The following is a 13,693-nucleotide window of genomic DNA, read 5'->3' on the forward strand; positions in this document are numbered from 1 at the left end:
GCGAAGTGGACTGAGTCCGTCCCTGAATTGGTGTGGGCATATAACAATCGTAAACACAGCACCACCGGATTCACCCCCTACTCTCTGCTCTTTGGCCGACCCGGGAAGGGACTGGCAGAGCTGGTGCTGGAACCCGAGGAGGACTACCCACGGACGGGGGTGTACTCCTGGGTTCAAGAACATTGTCGTCGGCTGCGGACAATTCAACGTCTAGTGCAGGACCGGCTGCAAGAATTGGAGCATCCCCAGGTAGCTCCTCAAAAGGGGACAGCCCTGCGGCCTGGAGACCGAGTCTTAGTGAGGGAAAAGCGCCCACACAACAAACTAGAGTACCGGTGGGAGAAAAGGCCGTACCGAGTGAAGGGGGGGCTCGGCAAAGGGGGTCACGTTTATGAGGTCCAGCCCGAAACGGAAGAAGGGACTCCCACCCGCACGCTGCACAGGAATATGTTGCGTCCATGTTTGTCTCGAGATCCTGAATCAGTCCAATTGACTCCAGCACCCCCACCGGCGGTGCCAGTGATCAATGTAGATGTGGAAGATGAGGAAGACTCTGAATCTCTTCCAGTGAACCCAGGAACAGGGCTGGTGCCAGATTCTACCAACGTATCGGAGGAAGCCTCGACTCCTCCCACAGCAGCTGACACCACCGCCCCTGCTGGTTTGAGACGCTCTGAACGTTCAACGGCTGGTGTACCCCCTGTTCGCTACAATCAGCACGAGTTCATCTGGCAGCAGATTGTGCAAGGACCGGAAGATTGCCAACAGGAACTCCTGAAGATCTCGCCCGTGGAATGGCGAGCAGAAAGAGGGGGGGAATGTAAGAAGTTAAAAGCACAAGAAGAGTCTGGGGGCGGTTACCTTCTCGGCTCTGTGCCCGGAACCATTGAGCTGTGCTGCGGGTTCCCTAGGGAGAGTCTGATAGACTGGGACAGAGAGGAAGTAGCCAGAGGGCGGGAAAGGGACGCGCGCAGGAGACAGAGCAGCGTGCAGAGCAGCGTGCAGAGCAGGGTGCAGCTACGCTCCAGAAGAGAGAGAGAGAGAGCTCCCAGTCTGAGGACAAATAGAGAGAGACTGCCCAGAAAGACTGTATCTCGTGAGTACATAAAGCGGACTCTGCTGTGACTGGAGAGGGGCACATTGAGACCCGTTTTAGAGACTACGACACCCTGGTCCCCGTGGTATCAGTACAGAGACTTAACAGTACAGAGCCCCTGACTCCTGGTACAGAGACTTAACAGTGCAGAGCCCCTGTTTTCCTGGTATAGAGACAACAGTGCGGAGCCCCGATTTCCTGGTTGTGCTGTAAAAGTTAAAGACTCAGAGCCTGTGCATACCACATTAACTCCCGAAACCCCAGGCAGCAGGCTCTCAGAGACTACTCTGCCCACGGACAACAGAGGGACAAGTGCCGCTGTTTCTCGGCGCCTACGTTGGAGAAGACGACCCTCCAAGCAAGTCATCTTCAGACTGATAAGTGTTCTTTTCTCAAGGAATCCTGCTTAATTCTGTTATATTGTTTAACTCCCGTATTTTTGCATTGTTTTATTGTTAGTTATTTTGCATTGCTTCCTCCCTGCGAGGAGAACCTTATTCCTGTTATTAAACCCCTCAACTGTTGGTCTGTCTGTTCCGTGGTGACATACTCAGTACCTGCATCCTATTACATTAGCGCAAGGAGAAAACACCAGGAGGAATTCTGCCCTGAAATAGGCTGCCTCCTTCTGAGGCGCGTAGCCGGTGGCCGGACCACCGAGGGAGCAACTGTCTCCAAGCCTTGCTTCAGAGACCGGCAGGACTTTCAATTCCAAGTTGGCTGCCCGACCTTAATACCTAGGAAGACACGGTAAAAGTCACTAACATATTACCATACCAAGGAGGATAAAATCAATAAAAATCTAATAAATAGAGGTGGCTCATAATACCTACATTTGCTCGAGACCCTACGCGCGTTTCGGCGCCTGCCTTCTTCCGGGCACCACCTCTATTTATTAGATTTTTATTGATTTTATCCTCCTTGGTATGGTAATATGTTAGGCTAGGTTCACATTGCGTTAGTGGCAGTCCGCTGACGGAATCCGTTTCATAGTGACAGTAACGCTATGTAACGGATACGTTAGCGCACCCATTGACTGCCATTATGTAGCGCATCGCAACGCATGTCATAATCGGCTCTATCTGCGCTAGCGGGTAACGGACCCGAAACTCTGCAGACTGCGTCCGAGGGTCCGTCACAGAATGACAGAACATCGCGAACGCATACCGATTATGACATGCGTTAGCGATGCGCTACATAATGGCAGTCAATGGGTGCGCTAACGGATCCGTTACATAGCGTTAGTGCCGCGTTAGTGTCCCTATGAAACGGATTCCGTCAGCGGACTGCCACTAACGCAATGTGAACCTAGCCTTAGTGACTTTTAGGGTACTGTCACACATTGCAATTTTCGTCGCTACGACGGCACGATCCGTGACGTCGCAGCGTCGTATGATTATCGCTCCAGCGTCGTAGACTGCGGTCACACTTTGCAATCACGGCGCTGGAGCGATGCCGAAGTCCCCGGGTAACCAGGGTAAACATCGGGTTACTAAGCGCAGGGCCGCGCTTAGTAACCCGATGTTTACCCTGGTTACCAGCGTAAACGTTAAAAAAACAAACAGTACATACTCACATTCCGGTGTCTGTCCTCCGGCGTCTCAGCTTCTCTGCACTGTGTAAGCGCCATAGCCGGAAAGCAGAGCGGTGACGTCACCGCGTCACCGCTGTGCTCGCTTTCCGGCTGGCAGGCGCTCACACAGTGCAGAGAAGCTGAGACGCCAGAGGACAGACACCGGAATGTAAGTATGTACTGTTTGTTTTTTTAACGTTTACGCTGGTAACCAGGGTAAACATCGGGTTACTAAGCGCGGCCCTGCGCTTAGTTACCCAATGTTTACCCTGGTTACAAGCGAACACATCGCTGGATCGCTGTCACACACAACGATCCAGCGATGTCAGCGGGTGATCAAGCGACGAAAGAAAGTTCCAAACGATCTGCTACAACATACGATTCTCAGCGTGATGTCTGATCGCAGTAGCGTGTCAGACACAGCGATATCGTAACGATATCGCTAGAACGTCACGAATCGTGCCGTCGTAGCGATCAAAATTGCACTGTGTGACAGTACCCTTAGTCATCCAGCACTTCCTGCACTTTAATGGTCCACTCAGCACTCCTTTATCACAGCCATAGTGGCATTATATTTGTATGGGCTTATGTGCAATTGCTTTACTAAGTGAATTGTGCAATATAGGCCTGGTTTTGATTTTTTGTTGCACTTTATCTAGCACATTGCACTTTGAATTTTTGCAATTTGTTGTGCATTTATTGTTTAATTATTGGTTACACAATCAAATTTTTGCTTTTTTTGCACAAAATTTTTTTAAAAAAAATATATATATATATTTTATTAGAATACTTTTTTTGCACATATTTTTTGCAATAATTGCACTATGCATTTTTATGTGGCTACTATTTAATTATTATTTTTTGTTGGAGTAGCGCTGGTATATACCATCTCACTGTGGAGGTCTATTAATTATCTAATTTTTATAATTATTGGTTGGCGTCTATTTTTTACCATTATATTGTGCTCATGTTTATCAGCTATACTTGATTAAATTAGTTTTTTTATATGTTATAATATTTCTAATAAAATAATTTTATACATTGTCCTTTTTTGCACGTTTCTTTGGGATGATTTATGTTAATATTGGTGCATGACATATTATTTTACATACAAGTGGTTACATATCTGATTTATAGGGTTAGGACTAGAGTTAGAGATAAAATAATAAGTAATAATTAAGTGAAAAAGCACAAAAATATAATAAAATAATAAACCGTAAAATAATGCAAGGATATGTATCTGTATTGTTCAAATTTTGTCGTGTTTCAGAATAAAGCGTAAAATAACTATCGAGTCAAAGGGCAAACTAAAATTACATCAGTATTTTCTGTATTTTCTTAAATAAACGGTTCAATACTGGACTGTCAGGATAGACTCACGGAGTAGCAGCACAGGTTAGAGGGTTACAAAATATACTAGTATGTAAAATAAATGTGTTCAATCTATAAAAACTAGAGAAACAATTTGCGATAAAATCGTTTGCTATTTTTGATGGAAAGTGCCTTGGAGGTCGTTTTTTTGGGGAACCAACATACTGGACATATTGGAAAGGAATAATTGGATAAACAACTATTCACAGGGGGAATTTGATACGCACCCAAGAGGTTATCAAATCAGGTCAGATCCTTGGGAAGCAGCTAAGCTCTAAACCTCCGCCATACACTAACACACAAGGGGTTATGGTGAGAAATATACATAGTATGAAAATACGGCGACATACAAGAGAGCCACCGCAGCCGTCCCCAAAGCACTTTGAGATGGCGGATTATCAGGAGATTCAGGCAAAGAGCAGTCAGAGAAGCACAGAAGATATAATTATCAGGATATAAAGCAGGAAAAACACCAAAAACTGCTCATCTTTTTCCATTTTTCTTTACTAGTAAAGGCCCACAATCTCAGATGACTGGATACAACATGCTTCGATGATCATATTTTGCCTTTTTTAGGCACAGAATACTTCCAAAGCCATAACAATTAGAAAGACGACGAGGAAAGCGACTCTTCCATCTTCTAGTATGACTTTGCCTCTGAGCACAAAGTTCAGGACCGCAAAAACACGGAGTCCTGACCTCAACCATATTCAACACCTTTGGTACAATGACTTTCTCAGCCAACCTCAGGGTTCCCCAAAAATTCTTTTAGAATGGGTAAAAAATTTGCTAATCTAGACTTGCTGGTTGGGTGTCCACATACTGTGCTCTTTCAAAATGTTTTTGTCATGTTGTTTTTTACTTACCATATTGCTTGGCTGCAAAGGGAAATTTGGAGACCCTGAAAAAATGAAAAATGTAGACACAAGAATATTATAATTGAGAATAAGCATTGTCTAAGCCACGGTTTCTACATTGACTGTGGTCAACAAACGCTGTGAGTGACAACTCAGCCGTCCTATGGGGTCTGGAGTGAGCTGGACTATCAATTTTGTGAGTGATGGTCCAGTTGTCCAATCTATTCCTGGGGTGCTCTGAGTTGTCAATAGTCTGATTCACAGCCCTGTTGCTCAATCTGGTTTAGTCTCCGGGCATTTCCTCAGGTGCCTCCCATCCCTAATCATTTGCAAGGTATTTACTAGCAGCTACCCAGTTAGTCTGTGCCAGTTGTAGATTTAGGTAGGTGTGTTTGCTTGCTCTGTGTCTGACTCTGATCTTACTGATGAACCTGAATTCTGTTGTCACTACTATTTTGGATTTCCCTTTCTGCTTTTGATGTTCCCTCCTGGCATTTGACCTCGGACTGTTACCTGACCACACTTTTGTATCCACCCTCTATTGTCGAGCACTCCTGGTATTTGACCCCGGACAGTTACCTGACCACTCTTTTGTATCACCCCTCTACTGTACGAGCACTCCTGGTATTTGACCCTGGACCATTACATGACCATGCTTTGCATCGCCCCTCTGTACTACAAGCCCTCCTATCATGTGACCCCGGACTGTTACCTGAATATGCTTTTATATCACCCCTCTATAGTACGAGCACTCCTGGTATTTGACCCCGAACCAATGCCTGACCATGCTGCTGTATCACCCCTCTACAGTACGAGCACTCCTGGTATTTGACCCCAGACCTTTACCTGACCACTCTTTTGTATCACCCCTCTGTAGTACGAGCATGCCTGGTATTTGACCCCTGACTGTTGACCACACTTTTGTATCACCCCTCTGTAGTACGAGCACTCCTGGTATTTGACCCCGGACCGTTACTTGACCACGCTTTTGTATCACCCCTCTATTGTCGAGCACTCCTGGTATTTGACCCCAGACAGTTACCTGACCACTCTTTTGTATCACCCCTCTGTAGTACGAGCATGCCTGGTATTTGACCCATGACTGTTGACCACACTTTTGTATCACCCCTCTGTAGTACGAGCACTCCTGGTATTTGACCCCGGACCGTTACTTGACCACACTTTTGTATCACCCCTCTATTGTCGAGCACTCCTGGTATTTGACCCCAGACAGTTACCTGACCACTCTTTTATATCACCCCTCTGTAGTACGAGCATGCCTGGTATTTGACCCCTGACTGTTGACCACACTTTTGTATCAGCCCTCTGTAGTACGAGCACTCCTGGTATTTGACCCCGGACTGTTACCTGACCACACTGTTGTATCACCCCTCTGTACTAAGAACACTCCTGGTATCTGACCTCGGACATACTGACTGTCCTGTCTCACGGCTTGCCCATGAGTAGTCACTCAGCGTCACAGTGTATATGAACATTAATACATGAAGCATCTCTATATCTACCTTGATTAAAGCCTGGTTTGGCAAAATTTGGCATTTTCTTCTGCATTTTCTTTGACAGGAATGGCGGACACCTGAGGTGATGAAGCAAAATAAATTTTTAATGGTGGTCCATACTTTCCCTTACTTATGCACTAATAGGACATGTTCGTTGCATAAAAGATGGTTTACAGTTGAGATTCAACCTAAAATAAGTCTAACCTAAGAGTTGGTGTGAATTGATAGGCAGGACCTATCAGCCACAGATATATGGCGGCTGGACAGGTGCCATGAGAACGGCCTCCTACCTGGTGCATCCGCAGCTCTTCTTTTGGTTTGCTGATCTGGGGCAACGTCTTGTAGACCATCTATGGCCAAGAGCCTATAATAACTTATGCTGTTTTTTAAATTATTTTAGTAGTTATAAAAAATCTAAAATTTTGAAATTTTTTTTTTACCATAATTGCATTCTTTTAATTTTTTTTGTATTTTGATATCTCAAACTTTTATGGATGTGGCAATACTGCATGTTTATTTTTTAATTTTATTTTAATGGGGCACAAGTGAGGGTAATTTTATCTTTTATAATTTATTTGTTTTTTTCAATTTTTTAAAACTTTTATTTTTTTTTACTGTATTTATTAGTCCCCTTTGGGATCGTTAACCTGCAATCATCCGATCATTTGTAGTATATTCAGAAACACCACAGTGTTGCTATATATAGTAAAAATCAGTCTCCTTTTAAGATCGACCACAGATTGGTTTCAAGGGAGCTCCGTGATGACTAGGTACAGGGGTCTTCAACAGACCCCTGGCTGACATAGGAACCCAGCAGCACCCTGCATCACAGGAGCGCCGATGGCCCCCCATGGCTGTGTGCTGTTAATGACGCGCCACCCATGACTGTTGGAGGCGTTATCTGCCAGGCGAGCTCACCCCGTAAGCCAGCGTCATACACGCGCTACTGACGTGCACTGTACATGTACGATCGATGTCGCTAAGAGAGTAACAGTCTGATCTTTCAAAATCTAAAACTAATTTACCCATACGGTAAATGCCATAAAGAGGGAAAAATATCAAAAAGCCATAATTGTGGGTATTTTCAGTCACCTTCATAAAAGATGATAAAAACGTCATATCTATCCCAAATTGGTATCAATAAAACCACACAAAATAACAAATCCCCATAAAGCGCGTGTAATCGATAAGTAAACATGGAATATGGCTACACAAAATAAAATATCACTACCTATATATAAAAAACTAGCTGGTGGCCCGATTCTAACGCATCGGGTATTCTAGAATATGCATGTCCACGTAGTATATTGCCCAGTCACGAAGTATTTTGCCCAGTCACGTAGTATAATGCTCCATGCAGTTATGGCCCCATAGATGCCCCATATAATGCTCCATGCACAGCCCACGCAGTATATAGCAGCCACGCAGTATATAACACAGGCCACGCAGTATATAACACAGGGCACATAGTATATAGCACAGCCCCCGCAGTATATCACACAGCCCACGTAGTATATAACACTGCCCATGTAGTATATAGCACAGCCCCGCAGTATATCACTCAGCCCCCGCAGTATATCACACAGCCCATGTAGTATATAACACTGCCCATGTAGTATATAGCACAGCCCCGCAGTATGTCACACAGCCCACGCAGTATATAACACTGGCCACGTAGTATATAGCAGCCCCTGCAGTATTTAGCAGTGTGGGCACCATATCCCTGTCGAATGTCGCTGATTGTTCGCGGCCGGCCACGTAGTATATAGCGTAGTATTATAGAATATGTATGTAGTTTATTTATGATGATTGAAGAATAATGCAATAATGGGTAAAATATATTTATTATCATTAAATTTTATTGGTCATAGAACTTAATTCAATTGAATGAACTTATGAAACAGATCATCAAAATATATAAACCACATTACATGAACTGTAACTGTATTTAAAGGGAACCTGTCACCTGAATTTGGCGGGACCGGTTTTGGGTCATATGGGCGGGGTTTTCGGATGTTTGATTCACCCTTTCCTTACCCGCTGGCTGCATGCTGGCCGCAATATTGGATTGAAGTTCATGCTGTGTCCTCCGGAGTACACGCCAGCGCAAGGCAATATTGCCTTGCGCAGGTGTGTACTCCGGAGGACAGAGAATGAACTTCAATCCAATATTGCGGTCAGCATACAGCCAGCGGGTAAGGAAAGGGTGAATCAAACACCCGAAAACCCCGCCCCTATGACCCAAAACAGGTCCCGCCAAATTCAGGTGACAGGTTCCCTTTAAATAAATCATCGGACAAAAGAAGGACATTGACACTATAATATATTTATTAACAATATCAAGCCAAAATATTTTTGTACACCACATTTCTTGTGAATACCTTTTGACAACCTATAAGCAACTTTCCTTGTAAAGGGGTAGGAAGAACTTGTACCTTGACGTTGGATCTCATTTTAACTCTTGAAAATGCAACGTAGAGTTGTCCATGACCAAAAACGGGCTGCGGTAGATATATGCCAACACGGTGTAGAGTTTGACCTTGTGACTTGTTTATTGTCATGGCAAAAGCTGGTTTTATTGGAAACTGTCGACGCCGAAGCCTAAATGGAAGACCCGTGTCTGAAGGACATAAATCAATGCGTGGAATGAACACTTCATCTCCTTTTGCTGATCCAGTGATCACTCTTGCTTGAATGATGTGAGAATGGAGTCCAGTAACAATAAGACGAGTTCCATTGCATAGACCATTTTTCGTATTTAGATTCCGCAGCAACATTATGATTGTTCCAACTTTCAGTTGAAGTCTGTGGGATGGCATTCCTGATGGCGTAAGACTATTTAAAAATTCAACTGGATAATGTTCTCGTTCATCTTCATTGTCTACATCCACTGAATCATCACTTTTATACAACTTATACTCACCAGGCATTCTATCTGCAGCGCCCCAGAGTCCTGGTCGTTGCAGTAACATCGCTCCTCCACCAGGGGGAGTGATGGTACGTCTGATGGCACTGAAGGAGTTCACCTGACCAGGTATCACAGTCACACACTACACTTCACACTCCGGCCACCAGGGGGAGCAAAAGGTTCTATGTATTAGGCCACTCCTCACACTCTGGTAAAACTGGGAGTCGGATAGGAAGTTAGAGAGAAGCTGACTGGGTTTTGCCCAGGTAACATGTAGTGAGAGAGTTGCTTGGGAAGACTCAGGGAGGTCCCTGTCAGGGGTGGGATCCTGGCAGTGGCCTAGCACGGGACAGATCGTTACGGAGCCGCGCCTGCACCTCATTGCGGCGGCATCCTAAGAAAGGACACGAAGCGAAGTATATTGTGGAGAAGTGAGAAACGAGATCGCAGCACAAAGGAGATAGAACCAGGAGGAGTCCTGCCCCAAGATCGGCAACATCCTTCTGAGGCGCGTAGCCGGCGGCCGGAACGCCGAGGAAGTAATAGGCTCTACGCATTACTTTGAATTACGGCAGGGCAGTTAACTCTAGGTTAGCTGTCTCACCTTTACACCTAATGAAGACAGTGGAGGCAATTGTGGGAGAGGGGCGTCTCTAGGGTCCCTATAAAATAACTCCAGGCCCACCCCGTCATACGGGTGCATCCTATCCAAACCATCTGGGGGACGGAGAGAAAGAACAGAAACATACACGACAGTTGTGAGGACTATCCCGTGGTGTTCAGCAGGGAGGTACTACAACACCCAGGCGCTAGTAGGTAGGCTACTGATTTCCACCTGCAAAGGGAACTCTGGATGTGCCTTCGGACCGGCCGGTCTCAGCCAGCCCTGTTAGCAGTGCTCTGGATTGTGGATGCCGAAGCCTTCAGTAAAGAGGTAAAGAGACTGCAACCCTGTGTCCTCGTTATTTACTGCGACCTACGCCATCACCATCTACTCATCAATGGAAGCCCTGGGGACATACTTCACCTGTGGGAAGTTACACCATCTAGCTGCCATTCCATCACCCCAGCGGACCCCTAGCAGCGTCGGTCACCCTGACCGAATACCACAGGTGGCGTCACGAACACTTGACAACTCTCACCTACACCTTTATTTGGGCGCCCCTTAGCAGGGCCTCGGACCGGGTCGGGCCACCGTGACACCCCCAGAACCGAGACCGAGGGATCCGGTACCTAGTACCCCGCTGCCCTGCATCTGGGGGCCGCTCCATATCCATCACCCGGGAATTTAGCAGAGCCACGTCATCATTCTTGGGACAGAGAATTGCATGAGAAAAGGCCCTCTCAACACTGCTTTGGTCGTTCACACCAATTTCAATGCATTGTCCAAAAACATCAGTTACGATGCAGTCAGTGCACAACATGTCTTCTGGTATTTCAATAATATCTTCTCCAAGGTTGTATTCGTTGCTAAGTTCACCGTTGCCAAGTTTAAGAAGCCAGTTGCTATACTCTGGGTCCGAAGATCGCATATTGTTAATTAGTTGGAGTTTATTGAACTGTTTCCAAAGGTCAGCCATTTTTAAGCTGGACTCGATAACATCTGTTCTTGTTCCATTTGGTATGACTGGAAGGCATTGCCTAAAATCTCCGCCAATGACAAAAACTTTGCCTCCAAACGGAATTTTATTTTTTTCAGCAAAATTTGTAGTTATTACTTCACGCAGAAGTCTGTCAATTAAGCTCAAAGCATATTTGGGTGCCATGGTGCACTCGTCAAGTATGAAAACATGTGCACGACTTTTCCCAACCCTCTAACGTGATGCATTATAACTTCATAGAGGTATGTTTTACCGCTCCCTCCTGGACCATCAATAAGGAAACATTTTGGCCTTGCATCTGCTTGGTTTTCTATAGCGCTCACAATAGTGTCATATGCAATCCGTTGATGTTCATTTAAGGAGTTTGTCTTCTCTGTTGCCAACAATAATTCGTAAGCTTCGTCATACTCTGGAACTTGTGGAACTTGAATGGCAGGCTGGGGCAAATTAAAGTCTGAAAACGTTTTTCCATGTAGTAGTAAGATATTTTGGACATCTTGCATGGCATAAGATTCGCAATTTTGACAACTTCCACTTCTGTTGTGAAGACGTAAGCAGTAGTCCTCGATTAGATGTTCTTTAAAATTTGTCCAAAGTTGAGCTGGATTTGTAGGCGGTCCAAATACACAGTGAATGCGGTCCAATTCCACATCCTGGGCTTGTCTGGCGGCGGTTTGTTGTGGTGTCTCCTGTTCCCGATGATGTCGTTTTCTTGCTGCTGCTGCTGCTTTTCTGTCATCCTCATTGGCGTATTTTCGTTTACGACCCAATCTAAGATAGAAACACAGGGAGATGCCGCCCATACAGGGAGACGCAGGCACACACCCTACACAATGGCGGCATTTGACAGCAGTGGAGGACAATGATGATTCCAGAATTTGCGGCAGACTGTGCCCGTCGCTGATTGATCGAGGCTGGCTGGCCTCGACTAATCAGCAAGGCGGGATTTCCGAGACAGACAGACAATTAGACCCTTAGACAACACAATGGCGGCACTTGACAGCAGTGGAGGACAATGCCCGTCGCTGATTGGTCGAGGCCCAGGCGGCCTCAACCAATCAGAGACGCGGGATTTCCAGGACAGACAGACAATTAAACCCTTAGACAATTATATATATATACTAGATTGTGGCCCGATTCTAACGCATCGGGTATTCTAGAATATGCATGTCCCCGTAGTATATGGACAATGATGATTCCAGAATTCGCTGCAGACTGTGCCCGTCGCTGATTGGTCGAGGCAACCTTTATGACATTATCGTCGCAATGGCAACCATTATGACATCTACGTCGATACTGTGCCCATCGCTGATTGGTCGAGGCCCAGGCGGCCTCGACCAATCAGAGACGCGGGATTTCCAGGACAGACAGACAGACAGAAAAACCCTTAGACAATTATATATATAGATAGATGATACAAGTTCATATTGCTGGGTTATTTCTACTATACAATAAACACGATAAAAAAAAATGATGAATCACATTATTTTTTTCACATTTTCAACCCACTCGTAATTATTTTTCATTACATTATCTGGTAAAATGAATGATGAGGCCAGTCAAAAGTACAAACTCAGCAAGTCCTTGTAAGGCTCAGTTGGCAGAAAAAAATAAAACAAGTAATGGAAAAAGGGGAGAGGAAAAAAATAAGAATAAAAAAAATGAGGCAAAGGTGTAACGTGGCTCAGAGCGGTAGCCGTGGGCGAGGTACTCTGACGCCCCAATACGTTACATGAAGGTGGGTCCTGGCTCGGTGTGTGGGTGTTGGGGAGTTACGCTATTACAGGCCACATGTGACAAGTGACATTGGTTTTCCAGGCCGGGTGCTGAACAGTTGAATGAGGGAGACCAGTCAAAACTGAACGGAAACTTGGAAGTGAAGCTTGTCTCGGGCACTCAGTTCTGTCTAGGCCCGTTTCCTCCTGGGCCGTGTGGCTAGATGTCCTTCCCCAGGACCCGTCTCTGATAGATCACTCTGTCTTTTAGTCACTTCTGCTATGCGCTATCTCTTTCCTCTGATCTCCACTAACTTTGGACACCCGAGAATGTGACACTGCTCACATTGCATTTTAGGTCCTCTTTCTACACACTCCGAACCCTATGTGTCTTTTCTAACAGGAAACTGTCACTTTCCCTTAACCAACCCCCTCCCACTCTAGGCTAGCCCCAAACATTAACTGTAACTAAACCTACTGTCAAATTACACACATTATCACCGACATTGACATAAGTCACAATTCACATTATATATCATAGTTCAAATTACACATTACAAAAATGTACATATTCTTCAAGGGGGAATGTGGTCAATATGTCCATCTCCTTACAAAGAGTTACAGTCGACCCTAATACTATAGGGATTCCACCCCATACATAAGCGTCCGTCGGTCCACACCTACTTGTCTCCTGTGTAGATAGGATTTATGCGGTCTCACCTGTCGGGGGTGCAGAGCTCAGGTCTGGGAGACTCCGACAGCAGGAGCAGCAGGGAATGAAGAACTTTCCTGTCCGGCAGGACTGCAGACTGCAGATGGGAGGGAGGATTTCATCATTTCAGGAAAACAAAACTGAAACTTGCATCGTAGGGAAAACAATGCCGGCCCAGCCTGCAGGGTTCTGTGTCGTCATAGAGTTGTAGTTCTACAGTGACCATTTGTGCAATCTGTCTACATATTGCAACCACTGATTCCACTGATCTTTATAGCTGATGTGTCTCCTATCAAATCTGATCTCTCGGCCTTTTAGTGCACAAGAATATAAGCAACTTTGT

The 13,693-nt window shown here is 45.4% G+C and overlaps 1 protein-coding gene across 2 annotated transcripts in view; it reads right to left on the reverse strand.

Annotated features, from left to right (window-relative positions):
* The window catches only part of LOC143815043 (interferon-induced GTP-binding protein Mx1-like), a 58,001-nt gene extending 44,511 nt beyond the window's left edge, over positions 1-13,490 (reverse strand). Inside the window, exons 1-3 of one of the 2 annotated variants that reach the window (XM_077293852.1) lie at positions 13,359-13,490; positions 6,421-6,491; positions 4,907-4,941 (exon numbers count right to left, since the gene is read on the reverse strand). In XM_077293852.1, the coding sequence (XP_077149967.1) occupies positions 4,907-4,941; positions 6,421-6,466 (81 nt within the window). In that variant the 5' untranslated portion in view covers positions 6,467-6,491; positions 13,359-13,490. The remainder of the gene's footprint in view (positions 1-4,906; positions 4,942-6,420; positions 6,492-13,358) is intronic. The other variant, XM_077293853.1, reaches the window with a different exon arrangement.
* Between the last annotated feature and the right edge of the window lie 203 nt (positions 13,491-13,693).

The sequence above is a fragment of the Ranitomeya variabilis genome, chromosome 3, assembly GCF_051348905.1.
Source record: "Ranitomeya variabilis isolate aRanVar5 chromosome 3, aRanVar5.hap1, whole genome shotgun sequence".
NCBI lineage: Eukaryota > Metazoa > Chordata > Amphibia > Anura > Dendrobatidae > Ranitomeya > Ranitomeya variabilis.